This window comes from Anser brachyrhynchus (genome assembly GCF_964034855.1).
Source record: "Anser brachyrhynchus genome assembly, chromosome: 7".
NCBI lineage: Eukaryota > Metazoa > Chordata > Aves > Anseriformes > Anatidae > Anser > Anser brachyrhynchus.
The window spans coordinates 17,437,104-17,461,247 of record NC_137701.1 but is presented as its reverse complement, the minus strand read 5'-3'; the positions used below and the strand labels follow the sequence as shown (position 1 = coordinate 17,461,247).

Here is a 24,144-nt window from a genome sequence, read left to right as displayed (position 1 = left end):
CTTAGTGCATACTTAAGCTCTAGAGATTACCAAGAGTATGCACATAGCAAAGTAAAAAAAGATGAGGAAGCTTTATTACTGTGAGTAAATTCAGCAACTGCAATGATACCTTTGTAAGCTTAAGAATTTCAATGGTAGCTCATTAATTTACAAGGCAGTTTAAATGCACTGTCATTAGAAATAAATAACCAAAAATATCCCAAGAAAGGAGTGAGGAAATACATAAGGAAAACAAAACAAAAAAAAAACACACCACAACCAAAGCCAGATACAGAGAATGAAAGGACTCAGGCAAGCCTTAATAGATATCTCTAGGTTTACTCAAACTTATGTTTCTGATTAAATCAAATTATATTACATTTTAGCCAACCAATTACATAAAATTTATTTTGTATTGAAAGTCAAATTAAAAAAAAAAAAGAAACAACAAGAGACCCCTTCTATCACTGGAAAAGCAAGCAGCCCTGAGCCAAACACCTTTGAAATCACCTTGGAATGCTTAGCAGGTAGTCTAGCGTGACACTCAGCTCATCCATACTCGTCTGCTCAAGGCATAATGGAATTGTCAGAATGAGGCCGCTTCTTCTGTCCTTCCCTCCTATTTGGGGGGAGTGAAAAAGTCATTAGAAAGTTAACGTTAAAAAAAAACACCACCACCAAAAAACTTTGTAGCTACGTGCTCCCAAAACACACCATGAAACTAGTATTTCTAGTTGCTATGAAAATCACAAGTGAAGCTTCTCCTCTCAGACTTGAGAATTCATTCACCACACTAATATTTAATGCATCACCAAAGCTTCAGAGCATAGATCCCATTCATATTGATCAGTCTTTCATTCTGTGCTTTCAACACAAACGTCACCCTAAATCAAGTTTTACAGAAGCATTTTTTTTGCATATCTAGATAATGTTTTCCAAAAAGCATTTCCTAAACCATCTACAATACCAGCCTGACAGAAACATGGTAAGCTTCCAAGGTGAGCGAGCACACAGCAGCTCTCAAAATAACACAGGACCTCCTCGAAACACCCACTATACAAAGGAGGATCTTTTTACCACACAGGCTGCCCATGGAATATATTCTAAGTTGGTAATTCAAGCATCAAACTCGTAAGATTTCCATACCTACTTACAAACGTGTAACAGTCACCTCACAATTAAGATAAATACTTCAAGCCAGTTGCTTTAATCTTTGTATGTGTTTTAAACCCTTCTAATAAAAGTAATACAGGCCGTAACAAAGATCCAGTAAGATCAACTGTTAAGTGATGCTAAGGTGCTGCATTTAAGTAGAATGTTCTACAGCTGTGGTTTCGGTCATTTTTGATTACACAGGATCCAGATAGTCTCTGGAAAAGTACAGTTTAAATGGAAAAAAGTTTTCTCTAAAGAGCTGAAATTTTCTCTTTGGTCCTTTCCTTTTTTTTTTTTTGATGGTCCTTTGGGGACACAGAAATTGGACTTGATGATCCTCATGGGTCCCTTCCAACCCAGATATTCTGTGATTCCTCTAAAAGACTGACTTTTGAGTCACATGGCTATAAACCAGCAACCAAAATTGATTTGGACTGAGTTTTCTCATAGTTTAAACTGCAACTGAAGCTAAAAATACTTAATAGAACAAGATCACATGAAAAATAAATACTGACACAGCTTCCTACCACGTGCTTCTATTCTATCAGAAAGGTCAACCAGAAAATCTTGTAGTGTGAAGGAAACCAGTCAGGTGTGCAGCAGACCCTTCTGTATTCACTGCATCTCCAAGTACAGGGATATCGTTGGTGATCTTCTGAATGCACAAGGCCTTGGGATCAAAAAATTTGTTCCTAAATAGCTGTTAACTTGGAGAACTAAATTCAGTAACGGGCCAGAGGTAGCTGTGCTGTATCTTTCCACATAATTTGGAACAGTTCCTATCTAGTTCATGTATTCACTATTTTGAGCAAATCAGCTTATCTATTTTTTTTCCTCTCTAGCCTTAAATCTTTTAATGTCTGTAATCAGCTAAAAAAAGATTATTTCAGACTCCAACTATTTTTATTAATTTGTTGTTGTTGTTCCGGGGGAACAGAAGAAAAAGTAAAGAAGTGGAGAACGGAACTTGCACATGAAGTGAAAAACATGACTGAATGTGAAGACTCCAGAAGGACCTCTCCAGAAGGACCTACTGCTTGACTTTATAGCTTATTACAGTTTTGCTTTAATTATCAGCTGTTTGTATTTAAAAAATATTAATACCCATCTCTAGATTAAACCAGCTTCAAAGTAAGTTTCCCACAGTCTGGAGCATTGGAAAGCCTTTTCCATTTTATTCAAAACTTACTCTAAAAAAAGTATTAACTTTTTTTTAAAAAAATCAGTCCAAAATAGCATGGAACCATTTAAGTACATATAAGGAGGCAGTTAGTAACTTCAGATTTTAAACACGTAATTGTACCAAGGTGATGACAATCTCAGCTTCATTGGAGATGAGAAAGAAAAGTAATTTTTCTGTGTCCTGAAGGGGAAAAAAAAATATTCTCAAATTGTAAATGTGCTGTTTATGTGGTTAAAGCCATGAAATCATGTTTTTGCCTTCCCTCTCCCCCTGAAATCAGGGAGCAGAACTTTTTAAAGAATAGCAACAGCTGTGGAGAAATAAGACAAAGCACACAAGTACGGCACAGTAACACTTGCATGTGTATATATCTAAATTGGCGTAATTTGAGAATTCCCCCCAAAATGTTAGAGATGCAGGTGTGATAATGAAAAGTTTGTTTGCACAATATATGTTGGCATCTTAATTGCAATTTTTTCCTTGCTTCCAAAGCTGCCTAATCTCCACAAATAGTATTGAAGATCTACTGATATCCAGGTGAGTTTATTCCACATCTTCAAAACTACTGCTTTACAGGTGGTCTATTCAAACAGTTGTTTCCCTTCCCCCTCCCCTTCTTTTTTTGGGTGTGTGTGAGGGAAAAAAAAATCAATGGAGGGGAGGAATTGTTGGAAAACCAACAACACAGATTTTAATAACTATTTCTAAACATAAGAGTGGTGCTACATGAGACAGGATAAACAGGTAGATCCTTTCTCCAGAATCCATGAAGGAGTTCAAAGTCTGAAGGAACAGTTGTTTACAGACTGTTCATTCTTGTCTGTTTCAGGCCAAAAGCCTTTCCAGTCAGAAAGCCTGAAAAATGGATAGGGGAAGGGGAAGAAAAAAGGAAGGAAAAGTAACTCAATCCTTACAAGAAAATTGAGATTTGTTCTCATCTGTACACTTGGAGTGGAAAAAAATGATTTCTCCCCACTGTCTACACTGGCTAGTGAACCCACACTAAATCCAACAAATAAGAGGAAAATGCTGTGTGAATGTGAAATAATACCTCAGAAGCCATACTGATTCAACAGTAGCTTGTTAGCTATCTCAACAAGAAAAAAACAGAACATTACGATGAAGAATGAAGCCTTTCCCTATGTGGTTGGGCATCATTTTGTCTTTCCCTATCCAAAAAGCTGTGATTTTTTTTTTTTTTTAAGTTCTGAAAGGCAGGATGACAGCAATTTTCAAGAATTTGGAAAACAAATTGGTTCAAAGTAAAAGCTGAAAACTGCAATAGCTAAGTTCAAAAATAGTTTAGATGTATCAAAATGGAGAAGTATGAAAAACTAACACAGTAAAGAAAAATGTCACAAATAACCATAAAAATTAAAAACAGAATGGACAGAAGCTGGTGATCAAACTGACTGAGCTCATGATAGGAAAAGTAATAACACCAGAAGTTATGAAGGCGTTTCTATAAGGAACAACTGAAAGTTCTATGAGGAACAACTGAAAGTTGGCCTTGGTCTGACCTCCAGAGACAGAAACTCCATCAGGAGCCATGGCAGCAACTCTGGATTTGTAGGTATTGTATCTAATGCTCCCTCTTCACCTCCTCCCATGAACTCAAGAGCGATCTTGAGATGGAGGCTTAAAGATGTTCATTTCATTTAAGTTATTTGCAGTGGGGGGTGGGACGGTTTGCAGAAACATGTGTTCTTGCATTTATACGAAGTTACTCTTATCATGGCTGATTCACAGCTGAAAGACTTGCTCTTCTACATGCTATTTCTGGATTCATGAGACTAGCACCAATCCACACAAAGGAAGTTAACAATTAATAGTAGTTCATATGTAGTTTACAGACTTGAAAGACTCCAGTGTTGAAAAGGGTCTTACAAGTCAAAATTTAGAATTAGCACTTGAAGTCCACTTGTGTAAAATACTAGCCACCCAGAAATTTTCACTTTTATATCTAGATTAAAACAGCACTTGCTGAACCCACAGAAAAACACTTCTCTTTACATTTCACACAGACTGGAATAATTTCCTAAAATTACTAATTTTCAGTACAAGTCATCTTGAGTAACTGAAGTTTTTTTCCTCCATCTTGTAAACATTAGCAGAAAAGATTCAAACATCTATATTCTGCTTGCACAGTGATTTTTGCCTTCTTGTCTGAAATACACATATCAGGTAAATATTCTGCCAACCTGTCATAGCATAAAATGAGGACAAAGCAGGAATTATAACTCATTCTTTTGTTCAGTGTAGGATAGCCAGTGATTTACATAAAAGCTAACTCATTTTTACCCATCTAAAAATCATTTTAACTCAAAATTGTATTTTTAAAGGAAATACTGAAAAACTGAGGCTTTAAAGGAACATTACCCTAAAGGTACCAGTTAAGAATTGATAGCTATCATACAGTGTACATTTGCCAGTATTAACACATTAAACAAAAACTATTAAATCGAATAAAAGTAAATTGCTCTTTTATCTTAGCTGTATTACATTTAACACCTTTCTAAATATTAGAGATTCCATAAACATTTACTACCACCTTCAGAATACAATGGTGAGAGAGAAACACAAAATCCGATTATGATTTTAGGCATAATAAACTTGGAATTTCTTTGTCTTACAAAAGAGCACTATTCTCAGGCTAAGTCCCTAGGCTTCGAACTAAAACCGAAAAAAAAAAATCAAGAGACGCATCATGGTGATTTGCCATAACTTAGAAGTGATACAGTTTACAAACTGAGAACTGAAAAAAAATACATGTAAGCTAAAGAAAGCAACTAAGAACATAAAAAAAGAAATTCCATAATTTATTTTGCACTCAAGTGGTTCTTTTTGTTGGTGGTGTTTTTTTTGTTGGTTGTTTCTTGTTTTGTCTGCACACCACCATGAATTCCAAACCTGAGGAGACACCGTTCCACTAGAAACCACTGGGTTCTGCTTCCAGAAAGAGGTGGCAGTGCCAACATTTGTACCCACATAATTTAAAATAACAAGAGGCTTCAACATACAAACACCAGAGAACTTTTCCCTAAAATATCATTTTTCTGATTTTTTTTTAATCATTATGGCTTTATTTATGGAACTACAGGGAATAATATTGCTTTAAAGAGACATGATAAACTGGTTTGTCTGCTGGGGTCCTTTACTTATACTGAAGAATGCTTAAAAGAACTAATGCATCAATCTTTACCATTTATTAAATTAAAACATCCTTTAATACTATGCAATTCCAAAAAGGTCAAACCTATTACATAAGTTCAGAAAGGTTGCTAGCATTTACCTGGTACTCAATAAATTACTTTTCACCTAAGAATATCTATATTTCAAAGTGGATCAGGCAGCTTTAATGGCCAAACTGCAAAGGCACTCTAGTTAATGAGAATTTCCTTGTAGTATAATGCTGAACAACTATGCATCTACTGATATTATTGAAGAAGTTTTCCACTGTTCCAGACTGTAAATATATGCTCATTTCTTTTTTTTTTTTTAATTAGTTGTTTGATTTGAAGTTCCTTGGGACAGTGAGCAAATTCAAATAAAAAGAAACTGTATTTAAAAAGGAACACCCTTCCCTTCAAGTGAATTGGCAGGTTAAAATAGACCAGCTGAAATAAAATAAAACAGAAGAATATTTAGTTATTGCAACACTTGTCAATTTGTAAAGTTGAGATGTTTTCTGCAAATTAACTACCTTCCCTGAAGGGGACATTTAAACACCAAGAACTAAGACCGCTATCTATAACAGCAGTGAAGTCAGGAAAAGAATATCATTCATCATTTCAAGCATTCCCTTTTGTTTTTCTTCGGCTTGGGGAGATGAGAAAGTTGCATTTAATCCAAGACTCAAGAAGTTTGAATAAATAAAAGAACAGTCATTTAAACCTTGCCGGAATTAACTAGGTGGTAAAAAAGTGTGGCAATGCCTGGCTAATTCTGCTTCCATCTATTTCTACGTTGGAAAAAAGGCAAGGGTGACAAGGAAGGAAAAATTTTCTAAAGGAAATCCTGAAACTAACCACCTGCATTTCTAAAACCACTTACAAAACAAAAAGGGTTATTCTTGAATGTCTGCTAAATTATCATTATTTTACTTATATGCTGCAACTTCATGACATCAGCTTCGTGGAGTTGAGTTACGGGCTACAATGAAAAGTGCTAGATGCCAACTACAATAGCTTGGCTACTAGATAAAAAATGTTCACAGATGCTTCTGAAATATGATAAAGTGCTAGCCTATAATTTATTTCCATTACATATATCCAATAAATACAAGAAAGCAAACTAAAAATCCCATCCAAATTATGCAGAAAGGAACAAGTTGAGGAAAACAAACTGTACCTGAAAGAAAAGCCAATTTTTTCTTCAGAATGGGTAATATTACTGACGCTTCCATTCTACTGCAGTTAATTTCCACAGCTCTGAAACACAAGAAATTGAAGTCACCAAGCAGGGAAAATCAACTGCAATGTTTCACTAGAAAGCACACTGGCCAAAGCACTTCTATACTCTTCTGAAGAAAGTGTAGAACACCAAAATCAAAAGTCAGCTCATTACATTTAATAAATTCAAAGTATTGTAAAAACTGAGGAAAAATAAATACTTACATGAAAAATGCGTAAGATTATAAACAAGCATATCTTCCTCCTCCTCATAAAAAAGAAAAATCAAAGTGGAATCTCAACCAAGGATACAGAAATAATTCATATAAAAGCCTTATTTCCCCAACTCCATTAAAGTAAAATTAATTTACATGTAAATCATCTTTTTGCTCTGTCATTCAGATATAGAAAGTGTGAATAAGATTGGTGCTCTCACCCACTTTTGGGTAGTCTACCTTAAATTACCGGGGATATTGTCATTAAACACCTTATGCCACATTTATGTTAGGACACTGTCGCTACCATGCCATTAGAAAGTCTTCAATTAAAGAAAAAACATCTAACAGCCAAAATAAGCAAGTCTAGCCTACAGATGGAAATGCTTCTGCTCTTTTTTCTGCTCTGTCTCCAAATCCCTTCTTACCTTCATCTCACTTCCATTGTTATAAATCCCTGTTCATTGTGATAATGCTTCAGTGTTTCATCGGCTATGAACAGGATGCTAGAACTACAACCTTGTCTTCCAGCCCACACAAAGCATCAACTGCCATCCTCCCCTAAGTATCTGAGTTCATGCTTGTTTTTACTATGTCCTATTGTACTACGCAGCACCACATACAGTGCTTTCCCCGTAACAAACTTACTTCACCCAACTTTCGTCATTCATACCCTCCCATTACCCCTGCACCAAGATCAGTATCACAATTTTCAGATTCATTTATTCTTCCCAATTAGACAAACTTTCTTCAGAAAAGCACGTAGAGACAAATCTTCCTGACAAAACTGAAAATCCAATTGTGAAATAATTAAGACAACTTGCTCACATCCCCAAGAAAACCACCAAAGCACACTGTTTCTTTAGAAACTGGTTTGATACTCAAACACTACTTTCCACTCCCCCTCTATTTCTAAGTGTCACAAAAATGACATGCAAGTTATTCGGTTCATGAAATTTATTTGTAGTTAAAAGCACAGAGAAACATTTCATTTACTAGGCATAAACTTGTTATTGGTGTATTGAGTTTACTGGTTTTCAGAAAAATCTCAGTGCTGAAGTAAACAGATACATTTTGTGGTTGCAACGTACAACCAGAATTATATAGAATAACTATATTAGAAGTGACTTACTGAGTAAGCTAAGCAGCTGAAGGAAGTAAAGAGCTGGAGCCAATTCCAAACATTAGGATACAATACTAACTTAGACAAACCAGGTAGAGTTATTTCACAGAAATAAAAGGAGGAATTTTGACACAGACTGACTAGGGTTCTAGCCACACCAAAACCTGCAGCCTCAACACTAGTAAATGACAAGCTGCAAAAGAGCAGAAACTTTTAGGAAAAAAGTTCCTAGGGATGATGAAGAGTAAAAGCATCTCTAAGAATATAAATGGTAAATGTGAAACAATTAAAAAAATAAATTTGTATTTTCTCAAGCATGCCAGAGATAGTGACAAGTACCCAAAAAGATGCATATATAATTTAGAGAGGACTCTTGACTGAGTGGTTTTTAATCACCTTGGATGAATGATATATGGGGTCCACATATCACGGACTCCATGGCAGACTCCATGGCAGCTCCACCAACCTCCACTAAGTCCGGATCTACATCTGGGAAGGTACACCCCAGTCCACCAGTCAAAACAGACAAAAGGCTAGGATACGATCATCAAGATTTAGCATCAGATTAGCTTTTTGTTGCTAACATTCAAACTGTGGGCCGTACTGTTTCTTGGATAAAATGATGCCAAAATATTTCAGGTGGCATTCACTGTGCCAAGAAAAACTGTCCATTATTTTTGTCAATTTATACTTTCCCAATATTTGACAAGCCTGCCAATTTACTACTTTATACATTTCTATGTATACATCTGTATTTGAAGATTAAAATCGCTGTCATAGTATTATTGCTGTCATATAATGCTGTCGGAGTCTTTTCTTTCTGTACTTGTGCCATGCACTTGGTTTCACTCAACCCCAAGCAAAACAGCACTCCTACAGTAATATGCAAGCACAACAACAAATGACTATCACTGCACGTCTTTATCACACAATGATTTTCATCCTGAAAGAATGACCACCCACTCTTTTTAATACAAATAAAAAAAATATTTACCATCTCATTGTGCACAGCAGCACAATGCAGTTATCTTGCACCTGAAGTCCACCCCAGCCCCACCGAGAATAAGAACTACAGACATTCATCCAGGCAGCAGTTGACAAATAGCATGCTGGCTTTCTTCCCTAGCTTTTTAAGAAAACATAAAAGCCATGGAAGAGAGACCTAAGAAAAGAAACAGAAGGCTGATCAAGGAGAAAACTTCACAAATACTTTATTTCCATACATTTGTCATGATGCTCCCACTGAGATAGTACTGAAAGTGTGACTGTTATTTTACATTAACTCCTACTGTGTAGCTCACGATCACCATCCCAGTGGGGAAGATCATTTTTGCTGTAGCTGAAAGGATAAAGCAAGACCCAGAGCTCCTAAGCATGTCTAATTTCAAAGAACATATATAATTAACTCAATCCTTACATGATTAAGTTAATTTCCTTCTCACATACCTCAAACCAGAAGGAAAAGAAAAATACACAAAACCATGTCCAGGCACAGGGCTTCAGACTGAGACCTGAAGCTCACCGGGCAATTCTGTATTTATGTATACAAATAACATCTTTCCTTGGAAAAGAAACAGGTAAGAGAATCAAGACTGTAAGCGATCTAGTGGAAGCGGAAAAAAAAAGCCTCAAACAGAACACCCAAGGCAAAATATATTAGTTCGTTTTTGTTAAAGCAATGAGCTTCACTGCAGACAGAAAGAAGCCAAATAACTATTATTAGGAAACAAAAATATCTCAAGAACTTTTTACTCTACCTCCCTATTTTAATGTGTAAAGATTCTCAATGTTCATTCCATCCCTTAATTCAAAATCTCCATATTTAAGTGTCTTTTTCATCAATTATATAAAACATTTCACACATTACAGAAAGAAACAAACAAGTTCTGGCTCTTTCAGGAAACTGAGTCTCAAGACAGCTTGCACTTTAAACAATCACTCAGATAAGCATCCTATTAAAGCTTCCTGTATGATTCAGGCAAAAAATTGTGGGCTATTTGTTGCATAAAATACAAAACTCAAGAATGACTCAAGCAGACATTTTTGCCTCTCCACTACAACCATGCTCAAACCATGCTGTATGAGCAATTTAGCTTTGACAGTATTCATTTTTCTTTAACATGTGGAACACACCTGGTAATGATTTTTTCCCTTTTTCTCAAGAGGGATTTCAAACTTATTACAAATGGCTCTGTATTATAATCAAAGAAGGCAAATTTGCACACTCACACTTCAGAATTTTCATACTTTCACATATGAACAAAAGCTTGCATCAGCTTAGTGATTTTAAGGAACACATTACTTCGCTGTTGTAAAAGCACCGATTTATTTCACATTCAAGTGCTGCTTGCTTTTCTGCCACAATAGTGGCACTGTCCACAGATTAAAATAGTTCGTTTGTTCAGCATTTCCTGAAACCAAAGGAAGTATTTTGTTCATTGAGAGTGGAGGGAGGTGAGTCAGAGCTATGATAATTTCAAACACCTAGCCTTTGTTCCATAACCTCTGGAAGTTTTCGATTACCTCTCTTCTGTAAGAGCTCTGATTTGTTCTATCTAGAAGAGAGCTCTCACAACAGCAGGCTATCACAACATGCCAGATAAAAACCTCCAAGACTAACAAAACGTTTACTGTCTCTCACTAGCACACTAGAGAATCTCAGGTTGAATTAAAACTAAGTGACATTTTTCTACTGGAAAGTGAAACAATTTCAAGCGAGTTGTCATCTACTTTCCACTGGTAACTGTCAAAGGTTTTTTTTTTTTTTTAAAAGTATGCTGTTAAAAAAAAGTATATTTAGTCCTATTAAAAAAAGTCTTTAACTGGTTTGGAAGAAGACAAAATGACAGTCTTAAGCTGACCTTCAAGCTTTTTATTTAGTATGAGGAAAGAATGATGTGATGCTCAGTATTGTAACGCTGTCTAGCTGAAAGCTGCAGACCCAGTGTCTACTTTAAAAATTAAAAGAAAATTTTTAAAAAATTAAAATTAAAAAAGGCACTTGGACTCAGAGAAAAAAGCTACACAGGAAAAACAAGAGCACTGAAGAGAACACATTTCACTTGCAGAAAGACAAGTGCTTCAACAGGCTGCGTTTTATCATTCCAAAACAAAGACTAACTTTTATAATCCTTCATTATACAGATATGAAACAAGTTAAAGAGATTAAATCCATTTGCTCAAGGTCAGAAACAATCTAGAGTGCTGTATGTATACCTCCCTTCTACTCGGCATATGGTATTTTAATTGGCTAAGTTATAAAACTTGTGTGTACAGGAAACATGCTAAAAATAAAAAACACACCGAAGAATCTCAATGAACTCCTTTAGAATGACCTGGGCTTACAGGTTTTTAAATCAATACATGAAAGTTCACCTCCAACAACATATTTGTTCTTTTGAAGATTTCTATGGAAATACAGCAAGATTAAATCCAGACAATATTTGTATTTAAGACCTAAACATTTGAAAGGTGTTCCAGAGAAAGAAGAAGAGAAATTTCTCATCACCCCACAAAGTATAAACTAATTCTATCTGAGAATAAAATTCTCTTGAAGACATACTTGAATTAAATAGATTTAGGGGTTTAGGGGTAGGAAAAAGGACAGGAGAGACACTAAGTTGTCAAAAAAAATTATAGAACAAAAATGCAAACTATTTTAGGCTGCACTCCAATGTGAAATCAAATCATGACTAGGCAGGCTGCATTTCCTGTCATTTCTAAGCTCTGGAAAGCTAAGCTCTAGAAAGACTGTAAATTACTTTTTTTTTTAATTCAAGGCAGTTTGAAATTCTAAAAATTCCTTTAAAAAATAAAACATTCACAAAAAGGACCTACAATTAAAACTGTGTGTTAGTCAGAGTTAAAGTGTGTAATTCTGATGAATGAAGAATATCATTTGCTCTGTATACATCTTCAGTCTCCTACAATAAAACTAATCAAGTAAGAACCAATGATCAGACACTGTTTAAAAGCATTTTAAAAGTCTATTAAAGAGAGAGGGCAGATGAAGTTGAAGGTCGTGTACCAACCTGATGACTGGAAGTAAGATGCCCTGAGGATGCTAGAGCGAACCTCACTCTGCAATTAACAAATGTTTTCTTTCTAATCAATCCAGTGGGAACCACTGGTAAAAACATCAGCAATCAAAATGAATTCAGGATCACAGAGAATTAATACACATGCAATTACTCAGAGCTGTTAGCACTGAAATATTCAGCACAGTACACAGAGCAAGATCCTTAAATTGGTTAGTCTGTTCATGAATACCTACTGCAAGTTTCAAAGAGCAGGTAATTTCACCATTTTCTCATCACGTATCAGACAATGCAGCATGGCTGGTCTGCTAAGCAGGACCAAAACTGAGAAAAAAAATCTGGTTCCCATTCCTTGTTCTGCTATGAAATATACATATGGCTTTCAGCAAGTCATTTATCCCTTTTAGTCTTCATTCAATCTCCCCATCTGTAAAATGGGGATGTTATACATTAGTCCCCTTTTTACAAGAGTATTGTTATGTTTAATTCATTAATGTTTTGCAGACTCGGGAGATTATAAGGAGTTCCATAGATTTGCCTATAAATAACCAGAGAGCAGATGGGCAGCTACATTCAAAACTGTAGCAGCTTGCAAGTCCAGCCACAAACAATATCACGAATAACAATAGATATTCTGAAGTACTGCAAAAACAAAAAAAGCCTCAATCATATAGGGTGAAGGTTTTTTTTTTCTTTTCTTTAAAAATCAACTTCTGAATTGCAGACCTTCAAAATTAACAGCTTCATTCCCTGAAACCAGCATGCAAGTTCTTTCAGACATTAACTTCAACCCACAAAGTATTAGCCCAAACAACCTGGATGAGCTTTGAAAAGTTCATCCATTCAACACAAATAAAATTCATGTGTGAGAGAGAAAACTGAATATCACGATCATCCAAGTAGATTATTATTCCACCTTCCTTTAAAGCTACATTAAAGCTATGCGCGAGACAACATCATAAGTAGCAAAAAGACAAGAAGGACACAGTATCTCCAGCACTGATACTTCAGGGCAATTTGAGAACACTAAACCTACCCAAGGAGTGAGAAAAGACTGTAAACATTCATTTGTTACCTTTGTCTCTAATTAAAGAGCACACAGAACTGGGTCACTCAGCTGGACAGTTTCAAATTCACCATAAAACCTGGTAGATGAACATCAGCTTAGGTACTCAAATGCAGATAACTAGCAAATCAGGAGCAACTACTTATTTATTTTTTAGTGTCAGAGTCTTTTAAGACCTCAGAAAAAGAAAATTTAGGGATGATATTTTTTTCCAACCATTTTGTTCAGTCATAAAATGATTATTCTTTTTGACCAAATCATCAGTGGAAAAGAGAAGGCATACTCAAATTTTACATTGTGCCTGATTTTCAAATTGTACCAAAAGAAATTATTCCCAATCTTCCACAAACTGTTAATTCACTCTAAGGGGTTAAAAAATAAAAGCTATAGACTCAGATTTCATCAGTATATAAACATATTTACTTTGAAAGCAAAACACAATCATACAATGCCAGTTACATTACAGACACACAATTAGTACTTTAACTCAGCAACTCGTGACAGCAGATAAATGCCAATTGGAAAACATGTCCAAATTTTGTTTAAATTTGTGTTAACAGTTTTGCCAAGCCATCAAAAAGCACGTTGTCACAGACATACCAAATTTAAGCTCAGAAAGAGTACTCAATTTCTCCTGCCCCATCTTCATCTGGACATTCAAGTCCTAACTTTCACACTTTGTCAATTAACTACAGCTAGCAACAAAATTTAAAAGAGCTGTCTCTAACAACTCCTTCCTCTATTTGATCCATCTTCCATATTCATTTCCCACCCTCTTCCTCCCCCTCAACATTCTGTGAGCAGTGAATAAATGATGACTGGCAAAAAGAAGTGATGAGCAAGTTAATGAATGGTGAGCAAGCAAACGGAGAACAAGTGAGTAAGAGCGGCTATGCAATCTAAGACAGACATTGTGCTCTTAAGTTTTAACTTTGATCTCTGTCAACCATTCATTTCACAGAATGAGAGCTTTTCCTCAGACTTGGAGCAAACATCAGAGGTAAAGAAAAGAAGGAAGGAAGAGCACAAACAATTTAACAAACAACCCACAGTTATGACACAAGGTACCTAAACCTCAGTCATCTCATAGAGTAAGGGCAAGCACGGGACTATGCAGCAATTAGCACTCTACAGGAACAGCACTTCATTGGATTTAAAAGTCACATCCACAGACAGCCTTACACCAACCCACAGAAACGCATGCGGAAGTCTGTAATACTGCTATGACATGTTATACACAAAACTATAGCTTGCTTGAGTTTTCTAACCTTTCCAGCCTCAGGCCAAGCCAAACACACATGGTACATGTTAAATTACAGCAGTTTCCAGGCTTCTTTAACCTACAATAGGAGAGAAAGTAAGTCTCAGGTTTTGGATGGATCTCCATATTTCCTTTTCTGCCACATCTACAGAGAGCCCTGGTGTTTACCTTTCTGTAGAACTCCATAGCTTGCTCTTTTAGGACGTTTCCCCAGGCAGCAAAAGACTCTGGTCTACCTTATTCCCTCCCTTGCAACAGGCAGCCAACACAGCAGAAGCTGCAGTCATCTGGAACAGTCCCAACGCACTTCAGAGCATCGAATGACCACAGAATAAGCAAAGTGAGGCAATTAGGGCGATGGCTTCTTCCATCCCTTCCTAATTCCCAATAGGTCAGTTGAAATGTTATGTTCAAAGCATAGCACAAACACTTTTTTCCCCCCCTCATGACACTTCCCTAATTACCACAAAAAACACAGGTTCAGCTCTTAAAAATGTTACTTAGTTGGAAACCATGTGGAAACATGACAGAAATCATATAGATTGCAAACTCTCACATAGAGATGGTTTGCGTTTCAGGTTGTAAAAATAAATAACTCATAGAATAATAAAATAAACTGACAGACTCCTACTCTAGCTCCCTCTACTGAAAAAAGAAAAACAAACCAACAGCCATAAAAGCTTGCGTGAAAGAGCTGGCCAAAACAAGTCCCTTATCACCAGTTCTTTAAATAACTGGCCAAAACCAGTTCGTGATGAAAGATCAGAGAGCTCTTATGCCTTCAGTACTTTATAAAGCTAACTAAATAGACAGTAAGAGGAGAGGAATTGGACAATACCATAAACAGCTGTATCAAAAGACAAAGTCAAAAGACAAACAGCTGCACCGATGAGTGCAATTGTTGGCAGTCCAGAGCAAATGAAAAATAACTTTTCTCTGGGGGTGCCAGATTAGAACTTCTTGTTCCTTTTATAACATTTATGCAAGAAAACAATCTAGTTCTACAACTTCATAACAATACACATACTTGGCATTGGTTACCAGTACGTGCGACTCAGGCCCTCAGAATCACTTCTCAGCCCAGTATAACGTCACTACAATTACATGAAAGCAAAAAGAAATGCTCTTCTAAACTGACAGCCAGATAGAGTCTGGGGGCAGGGGCCAAGGGGTTGTTTGAGAGGAAAGTCCAGCGGGGAACACAGACATAAGCAGAGCAGACAAAAGCAGTTATCCTTTTTAGGTGGAGAAAACTGAGCCTAAACAAAAAGAAAATAAAAGAGAGGCTAATAAAGAGACTGTTTACACATCTCTAAAACGTCGTGTTTGATATCTGACAAACAAAGTTACTAGCTCCAAAATAAGTCTGCATGTGGGCCTCAAAGCACTATGAACAATTTCCTCTGTATTTACAAATAATATATATGGGAGTGGCCTCCTTCCTCAAACCCCACTGCACAGCACAGAAGGTAGACACAATGAAGATAATTAAAATCCCTGCATAAGGAATAAGTCAGTAATTTGAGAACTTTGCTAATCTTAACCAAACGTTAAAGTAAAATAGAAGATTGAAATATTCCAGAGTTGGGCCATAAATACTTTTCATGCACATCTGTAAGTTTCAAAATATTTCAGAACTACAGATTCATTGCTATACAAAATAACTGTGCTGGCCTTAAGTTACTGTGTGAAAGAAATAAATCTTAAATCTTTCCTTAAGTTGAACAGTTATCTTCAATTTTGTTCTCATGTGAAAAATCCTGAACATTACAGCTCCAAACCACAGGAGAACCTGACCACAGCAACCACCTGCAGTAACCACAGCACCTCTCTTCCACTCCCTCGCAATAAAACATAGTATTCCACCGTCATAAATAAATAGATGGTCACATGTTTCAGAGAACATAAAAGTCAAGCTCTCAAAACTGCTACCTGAAGCATAGGTATAACAAGTTCATACATTTTCCACTGATACTATTTTCTAGGGCTGAATTAGAACATATCATGAAAGAATTTGCAAATGCTATGCTAGCATAGGAAAAACAGACAAGAGTAAGAGTATACATTAAGAGTACACTGATTTGAAACCATTGTTTCCATTAACACCCAATAACAGATAAGCCACAGCACCTTTCATCTATGTATTTGATGTTATTCCTAACCCTCTCCCTTAAGAATGTCCATTTATTCTCTCAAGTTCAGCCATACAGGCAATTTAATGACCAAAACATTATGTTAACATCAAATCCATTTATCCTACGCTTCCAGTGCCCTTTTTTGCCTTATTTTGTCTGGTCTATATTTATCCTTTAATGATACTTTCTAAGAACACATCTCAAAGTCAACTCTGCCAACACCATTGTCTATCTCTGCATTCTCATGTGCCTACTACATTTATCTCCCTTGAATCATTGCTGCTGCAAAGCCCTAAGTTATACCTTCACCACCTCTTAACTATTGCGATTTCCTTCTTAACAGGTTATGTCCTAGCATTCCAAACTTCAGTTTGTCCAAAATGCTGCAGCTCCTCTTCTCTCCTAGAAACAGGAAAACAACACTTCATATTCATTTTTACTTGTTCCCTTGTCAAGTTTAGTTTCTCCCATAAGGATATCCTCACTTCAAGATCTCTCATTCTCATTTAGTCTAAGACTAAGAAGACTTGCCAGTGGGTTATTCTACTTGCTCGAGTCTCTTATTTTTCTTCTGTACACAGGCTTATCATTAGCAGAGCAGCAACAATTTACCTTGATGCTTTTAGAACTTCTGTCCTTACTCTCACCTGCAATCACAGCTCTCTCTTTAGAATCCAGGTATCTCCATTCTTCTGCGTAAGCATCCTCTACATTTGAGAGTGCTGCTCTGAAACACTAACACTATGAGACAATAACACAAATTGCACTATTTTATAATGCCAAAGACAAACTGCAAACATAACTTCAGTATCTGAAGCTTTGGTTTAGTTATATCAGGTTTTAAAGATTTTACAACATCACAAGATGAAAAAACAAGTGGGTAAGTTAAACACAAAAGTAACAGCTTAACAAGGAGTTCGTGCAACACCAGCTGCAAAGATAGTTTTCAACACAGCATATTCATCAGCTTTATAAGACCCAAGTAAGTCATATGAAGTTTTTAACAATCTACTTTTCAGAACAGATTGATCTTTCTTACCATTGGAACTGGAATACACTGCTTTCTGTAGGCATTAAAGTTTGAGCTCCAGATCCTGGATACTGCAAGTTTAAATTTTAAAAATAAAAATGTATTTGACCATATTTTTAGACATGGATCCTGAAACTAAAATTTTATTTCCTTTGGGACTGAAAACAAGGGTTTATTAGAAAGCTATGTGATAAAGAAAACAACTTCTCCACTACACATTCACAAATACTTACTTATAAGCTAGGCATCCGACTTGAGTAGGACAGCAGGAATCCCATATTTTCTACCAAAACATATGGTAGACATCAACATTGTTTATAATTAGCAGGCAATGCTCCTGAGGCAGCACCGGAAGCAGTGGGAAAGTAACAAGAACCAGAATCCCTGCAGTACACTTTCTAGCGGAGGTAATCTACACAGTGTTTTAGGCAAAAGGAAAACAGTGTGGGTTTTTTTTGTGAAAAGAAGATGAATGTATTCCTACAAACTAACTTAACCAAGTTAAACACTAATATTAAGAAAGCAAATTAGAAATTGAACTCAAGATATAGTCCCTCTACATATTAGAAAATGCAGGATTAAGAGATAAGCATTAGATGAAAAACCTCAGCAAATGCTTCAAGATTTGCATGAAATGTTGCAGCCATGATCAAACTCCACCCAACAATAACATCCAACAACTCAAATCTGTGTTTATTGTATCACAGGTGAAGCCAATACATTGAACACATTTCCCGGGTTTTATATTTACTCAGCTGCAGCAGTCATTGCAGCACTCTCTCACAACACGAGTTCAGTTCATAAAGAGAGATATTACCAGAAATTTGCCACTCAGGCAAATACACCAGAAAGATGGAGAGAAGGCAATAGTACACACCCATAGATCAGGAACAAGAATATCAATAGCAAGTGCTCAAGATAGCTTGAGCAAAGATGCTGTGGAAGACCTGTGCCACCATTTCTTACCCCTACTAGATCATTGCGCAGACTTTGCCTACTTTATCAGGAGCTGCCTACTATAAGTGTGCCTTATTTCCCCAACCACTCATTGTCACTGAGGGGATACAATTATTCCTCTTCATGCTCTACTCCTAAAAACTTCACCAGTTGTGTAGCATCATGAGTAAGCTCACCACTAACACATTTAGTCTCTTCCACAAGTACCTGCCATTCTCCCCCCTCTCAAGCAGCAGCAAACTAACACTGACCTGAAGTCTACCTTACTCCTTCTGCTGATGGCAAACAGCAATCAACACCAAAACCATGTGCATTTCCCTTCTTAGTGTAAGCTTTACTGAGCAGTATGATTCCACAGCTAATTGGGAATTAGAGCCTATAATGCAAGTAGACATCAGGGTACTGTTTCTTATAAGACACTCAAAGTTTTCTTAATTTCTGTTTCTCAGAAAAGCAATGTTACAGACCATCTAAACTGTGAATAAAATATCAACTATTATGTTATTTTAAGAAAAACAGTTGGCTAAGATGATTTCACAGGATTCTTCAAGATGCAACAGCTTACGCTGTAAAGAATTGTGCAAACTCCCCAGAGCCATCACTAGAAGCAACACTGTAGTTGTCTCTAGTTTTATTTGTTTTGCTCTTCCCCACAAAACAAAGCACAAGCAGCAGGCCTCTCTGACCAAGCTTCAGTTCTACGCTGTGGTCCACCTTCCCCCTTCCATCGTTATTAAGTTTGTGCTTGGCATGGACAACGTCACTAGGACTATAAAGAGACATACACTCAAAAAAACGACAGCCCTTATTAGCACACAAGTTCATCCCCATAGCTGTTCCTGTAATGTAATTGTGGTATTTGTTATTTACTGTGCACTGAACCTTATCAGACATCACGGAACAGGGAAGGGGAAAAAGCAGTGCTTCCTCACCACAGTGAATTTTAATGAGGGAACAAAGTCAGCATCCAATCGTTAGGACAAGGCAAACACCACAGTGCTAAGAACGCAGCGGACCAGTATTTCCTTTGGGATGAAGATGAAAGAGCAAATGATGAGAGCATCTATTAACACCAATCCGTGTAAGCACTGCCAGTTTTGCTTACTGAGAGGAAGAGAGAAATTCATGAAACACAGAGCCACACTGCAGCAATCCACACAAGTCTTAAACAGTTGCTTCCACGCAGTGACACACACAGTTTCAGAGCGCTTTAGAGCATCTCCTGCCCACAGCCATCTGCCTGAAAGGCTCTATTAGTGGATATCACGAGACGCTACGGTTATGGAGGAAGAAAAGGCAAAATCGCTAGACAAGAGACCTGCCAAAACCCGAAGAAACAGCAACCACGGCTCTAAGCAGCCTCTGCTCCGGCCGTGAATCACCTTTCCCGACCAGGCAGCGCTTCCACGCCGAGGCAGCGCCAGGGCCGCGGCTCCCAGGGCGAGCCCTTAGGGCGGCCGAGGCGGCTCCCGACGGAGCCCCGGGCCGGGAGGGGGCCGCCGCCCTACGGCGCCCGCACAAAAGCAGGTCCCGGTGATGCCCCAGGAGCCCCCCCCCCCCCATCCCCACGCACCCCCACCCCGCCGCGGCCCCGTCCGTAGCGCCGGGACGAACAATGCCCGGACCTGTTGCGCCGGTTCCCGCGGCCAGAGACCCGCGAGGGGTCAGGGAAGCGAGCGGCCAGGCAGCCGTCAGCTCGCCCGCGGCGGGCGGGGAGGCGGCGCCGCGCGGGGAGGCCGGGCGCGCAGTGCCCCCGGCCCCGCCGCCGGGCCCGGCCACCGCCGCTCGGTGCCCGGCAGGGCCGCGAGGCAGCCGGCCAGCCGCCACCCGACAGAGCTCCGCCGCCTCCCGGGGAACAAAGCGCGGCCTGGCCGCGGGGCCTGCGCCGCGCTCGGGGCTGCGGCGGGGGGGAGAGCCCCCGCCCGGGCGCCTACTCACCGGGCTGCGGCGCTCCGGGGGCCCGGCCAGGCTGGAGGCCGGCGGCAGGGCGGACGCGGGGCGGAGCCGGGACCCACCCGCCCGCTCCGGCCGGGCTCGCAGCGCCTCGCTGGGCCGGCGGCGGCCCCCGGCGAGGGGCGGGCGGCTCCGACCCCTCCCCTGCCAGCAAGGAGACGGTGGCTTGCCGGGGCCGCCCCCGCGCCGCTGCAGCCCCCGCCTGCGGGGCGCGGAGCCGACCGCCCCTGCCTCCTTCCCTGCCTCCTTCTTTCCCTCCCTCCGAGCCGCTGCGCGGGTCCCGGCCCGGCCGAGAGCCGGCGAGGAGAATCCCCACCCCACCCCGGCGGCAGACAATGCGCGGCCGCCTTCCCGCTAGGGGGTGCCGAGTGCCGGCCCCGGCCCTTCGCGGCCGGCTGAGGGGGTGCGGCTGCACGGGGCGGGGCGCAGCGCAGCGCTCCCCCGAGAAACGCAACCGTGCGAGGCACCCTGTGGTAAATGAGGTAGCGCCAGGTGTGCTGCCCCTTTCTCGTTAATTACTGAGGGCCCTTGTATGAGCTAGCCTGCGGGCGGCGTGTTGGACGCCAGCTGATTCGGGTCACCGCGGGTGAGAAGTGGTCTTTGATAACGGCATGGGCAGAGCCGGTATCTGCTACCTCCACCTGTTGTGGCCCTTTGACAGCGGTGTTTCGGTCACCACACAGCTAATAATTTGTTGCCCCGGACTGCAGCTGATAACCTCTCATCTTGACCCTATCCTGGACGCACATCCTGGAGCTACATGATGCCAAGACTAAAATGATACAAGCAAAAATGTGCAAGCTGGAAAGAAATCTGAAGAAAACCAGCCAGGACTCTTGTCTTGCTTTCAGTCTAACTGCCCTAGGTCAAGTTGCTGTCAGTCTTAAAGCTGCTGAACACATCATTTTTGGGCTATGTAATTGCTCATAATAAAAAATAGTATCTACAAACTTCAACCTAAGAATAATCTTGCTCTTGTTATTTGCAGAATGATTGGATATTACTATATCTCAATCCACATATGAGACCTGTAACTAGCAGAGGCTCCAACTGTTTGGTTTTCCTCAGTAAAACAGTTTGCAAAAGCACCACTGCTTTCCCTGTAGCTGCCAGTCAACATCTGCTGTAGGACTCGCCCGCAGCATCCCTGTTGGAGCACATCTGTGGTACTGACCTCATCCGTGGCCTCCGCTGAGTCACAAAGCTCTCCCTCTCTCAGGGAACACAACCCATCAGACGTGCGAGAGCTGAAGATAAAGAATTGTCCATGTATCCTCTGCTGGGGGATTTGCTAGGATAGACTCTGAGATGAATAATTTTTTTTGAAGTTATACTGGAAGTTCAGAGTTGTAGTTAGTGGCCTTTGCCATGCAAACTACCAGTAAAAAGAACTCACAGCGTATTTTTGTATCAAGGATCAATCTGATCAAAACAGGCCTGCATATATGTTATAATATTCCAGCAGCCATGCCAGATTTACTCAACTATGAATAGAAGTAAATAGGCTGAAAACATCCTGAGCCTTGGGAGCTGTGCTGTGTGCCAGCACAACAGAGCCTTTGTTACAGGCAGAGCCATGCTCTCACAATAGAGTTACTGCTTCCAGCTTCAGCTGCTGTGCTTCCAGAAAAATCAGCCATCAAAGAAAACCAAACCAACCCACACACACACTTCTAGTGGGCAGCAGCTCTTCACCATGACACTGGTCCCAGGTGCCACCAGGTGTGACAGCGGCCATCCTGTGCAGCACCCCATGCCACACTCAGAGGAGCCTCCCACAGCTTTCTCTTGCTCCACTTAGCGCTGCCGGGCACAGCCTTGCACCAGGTAGGCTGGAAATCCTCCAGCTGCAATGATTTACTCTGCTGCCTTGCTTGCTATTTGCTTCTACATCTCCATGCAGCAGATAGACAATTGTTTTTACCTGCAGGTCAAAAATGACTGTGAAGGGTTAATTAGCACAAGTTAGCACTATCTAGCATAAGTAAGTAGAGATATAGTTTGCAGACCATTGCATTTCATAAATTGTATATTTGCAAGTCAGTAAATAACTTTATGCACTAGGGTTAGTGTAGGCTGGCAATGATAAATTGTAAATAAAGAACAGTGAATGTTTTCTATGTGGCATTTTATGATCATAACAAGATGGTATCGTTGTATTCACGGGTAAGCAGCAAAGATATCTACTACTTTAAAGCCTTACGTGTTTGTCATACAGGCAGATTCATGTTGGCAAAACAGTGGGAAAAGTCCCTCCTATGTTGATAAATATTAGAAGGCTTGGGAAGTGAAACTGACAGAAACATAAGCATTCAGAGCACATTCAAAACATCACAGAAACAAACAAAAGATCTGCTACAGTATTCAATATGTGAACTGAATTCTGAAAGTAGCCACATTCACCTGATATTAGCATAAAAATTTGCAATGTTCTTTTAAACACAAAACATAGAATCATAGAATCATAGAATATCCCGAGTTGGAAGGGACCCATAAGGATTATCAGGTCCAACTCCTGGCACCGCACAGGTCTGCCCAAAAGTTTAGACCATGTGACTAAGTGCGCAGTCCAATCTCTTCTTAAATTCAGACAGGCTTGGTGCAGTGACTACTTCACTGGGGAGCCTGTTCCAGTGTGCGACCACCCTTTCGGTGAAGAACCTCTTCCTGATGTCTAGCCTAAACTTCCCGTGCCTCAGCTTGACACCGTTCCCACGGGTCCTGTCACTGGTGATAACGGAGAATAGGTCACCTGCCTCTCCACTCCTCCTCGCGAGGAAGTTGTAGACCACAATGATTAAAAATGATAGTTTTTAATCATGAACCAAGAAGAGATTGGTTCTTCTGAAACAATTGCAACAAAGCCTTAAATCACACTCCTAATGGAATCCACACTCGAGTCCCAGGTAGCCCAAACCAGTGAGATTGCATTTACTGATCAACACAGGCTGGCACTCTGTGGAGGCAACAGGTTTTGAAGCACCTATGTATCGTTAAGATCATACTTGCCAAAGAGTGCATAAAACAATATTGTAAATAGCTATCTCATGTTGGCAATAACTTTGAAGTTCATCACTTAAATTATTTTTTAAAAAAGATAAAGCCTTTGTTTTACAAAGGTCTTTGCATGAGTGACATGTCTGTAATGAGACAGTAGTATGAATCCTTGCAAGATTCTGAAGAAACTGTATTTTGTGTCTTTTTTTTCATATGCTTTGTGCTCAGGTGGAAACAATAAAGCATTGATCTCATTGTATCCATCTAAGTACTATTACAGCCTGTTGGATTGCATGTCCCGCAGCAAGCTCTGCAGTGATTTATTACTTTGTTTAATTACTTTTTGTCTTCTATAAAATACTTCATAACTTGTCCTTTCCTTTCTACTGAGGAAATAAGGGCTTTCTTGTGAAAAAAATAAAATAGAAGCCTAAAAGCTGCATTGCTTGTGTTAGCTACCTGAGAAATGTCAGAAACGTTTCATGGGAAGCAAAGCTATCTGTGGTCAGCGTCCTGCTGCACACATTTCTTCAACACAGTTTCCTCAGGAATTTATTTCAGCTTGCAAAGGAGAAATAGTTTCTGCCTGGCAACAGACCCCGAGCCCCTATAGTATAAGGGGAACATCCTCCTTTCTATGCAGCAAAATGGTCTACCAGGTC

At 39.5% G+C, this 24,144-nt stretch overlaps 1 protein-coding gene across 6 annotated transcripts in view; it reads right to left on the bottom strand.

The window, feature by feature from the left end:
• SESTD1 (SEC14 and spectrin domain containing 1) overlaps nt 1–20,861 on the bottom strand; it is a 53,839-nt gene extending 32,978 nt beyond the window's left edge. Inside the window, exons 1-6 of one of the 6 annotated variants that reach the window (XM_080600575.1) lie at nt 17,193–20,040; nt 16,849–16,947; nt 14,579–14,716; nt 14,418–14,489; nt 6,668–6,747; nt 490–598 (exon numbers count right to left, since the gene is read on the bottom strand). In XM_080600575.1, the coding sequence (XP_080456701.1) occupies nt 490–598; nt 6,668–6,747; nt 14,418–14,449 (221 nt within the window). In that variant the 5' untranslated portion in view covers nt 14,450–14,489; nt 14,579–14,716; nt 16,849–16,947; nt 17,193–20,040. Of the gene's footprint in view, nt 1–489; nt 599–6,667; nt 6,748–14,417; nt 14,494–14,578; nt 14,717–16,848; nt 16,948–17,192; nt 20,041–20,157; nt 20,274–20,470 lie in introns of those variants that run through there. The other 5 variants (XM_080600576.1, XM_080600578.1, XM_080600579.1 and 2 more) reach the window with 5 other exon arrangements.
• Between the last annotated feature and the right edge of the window lie 3,283 nt (nt 20,862–24,144).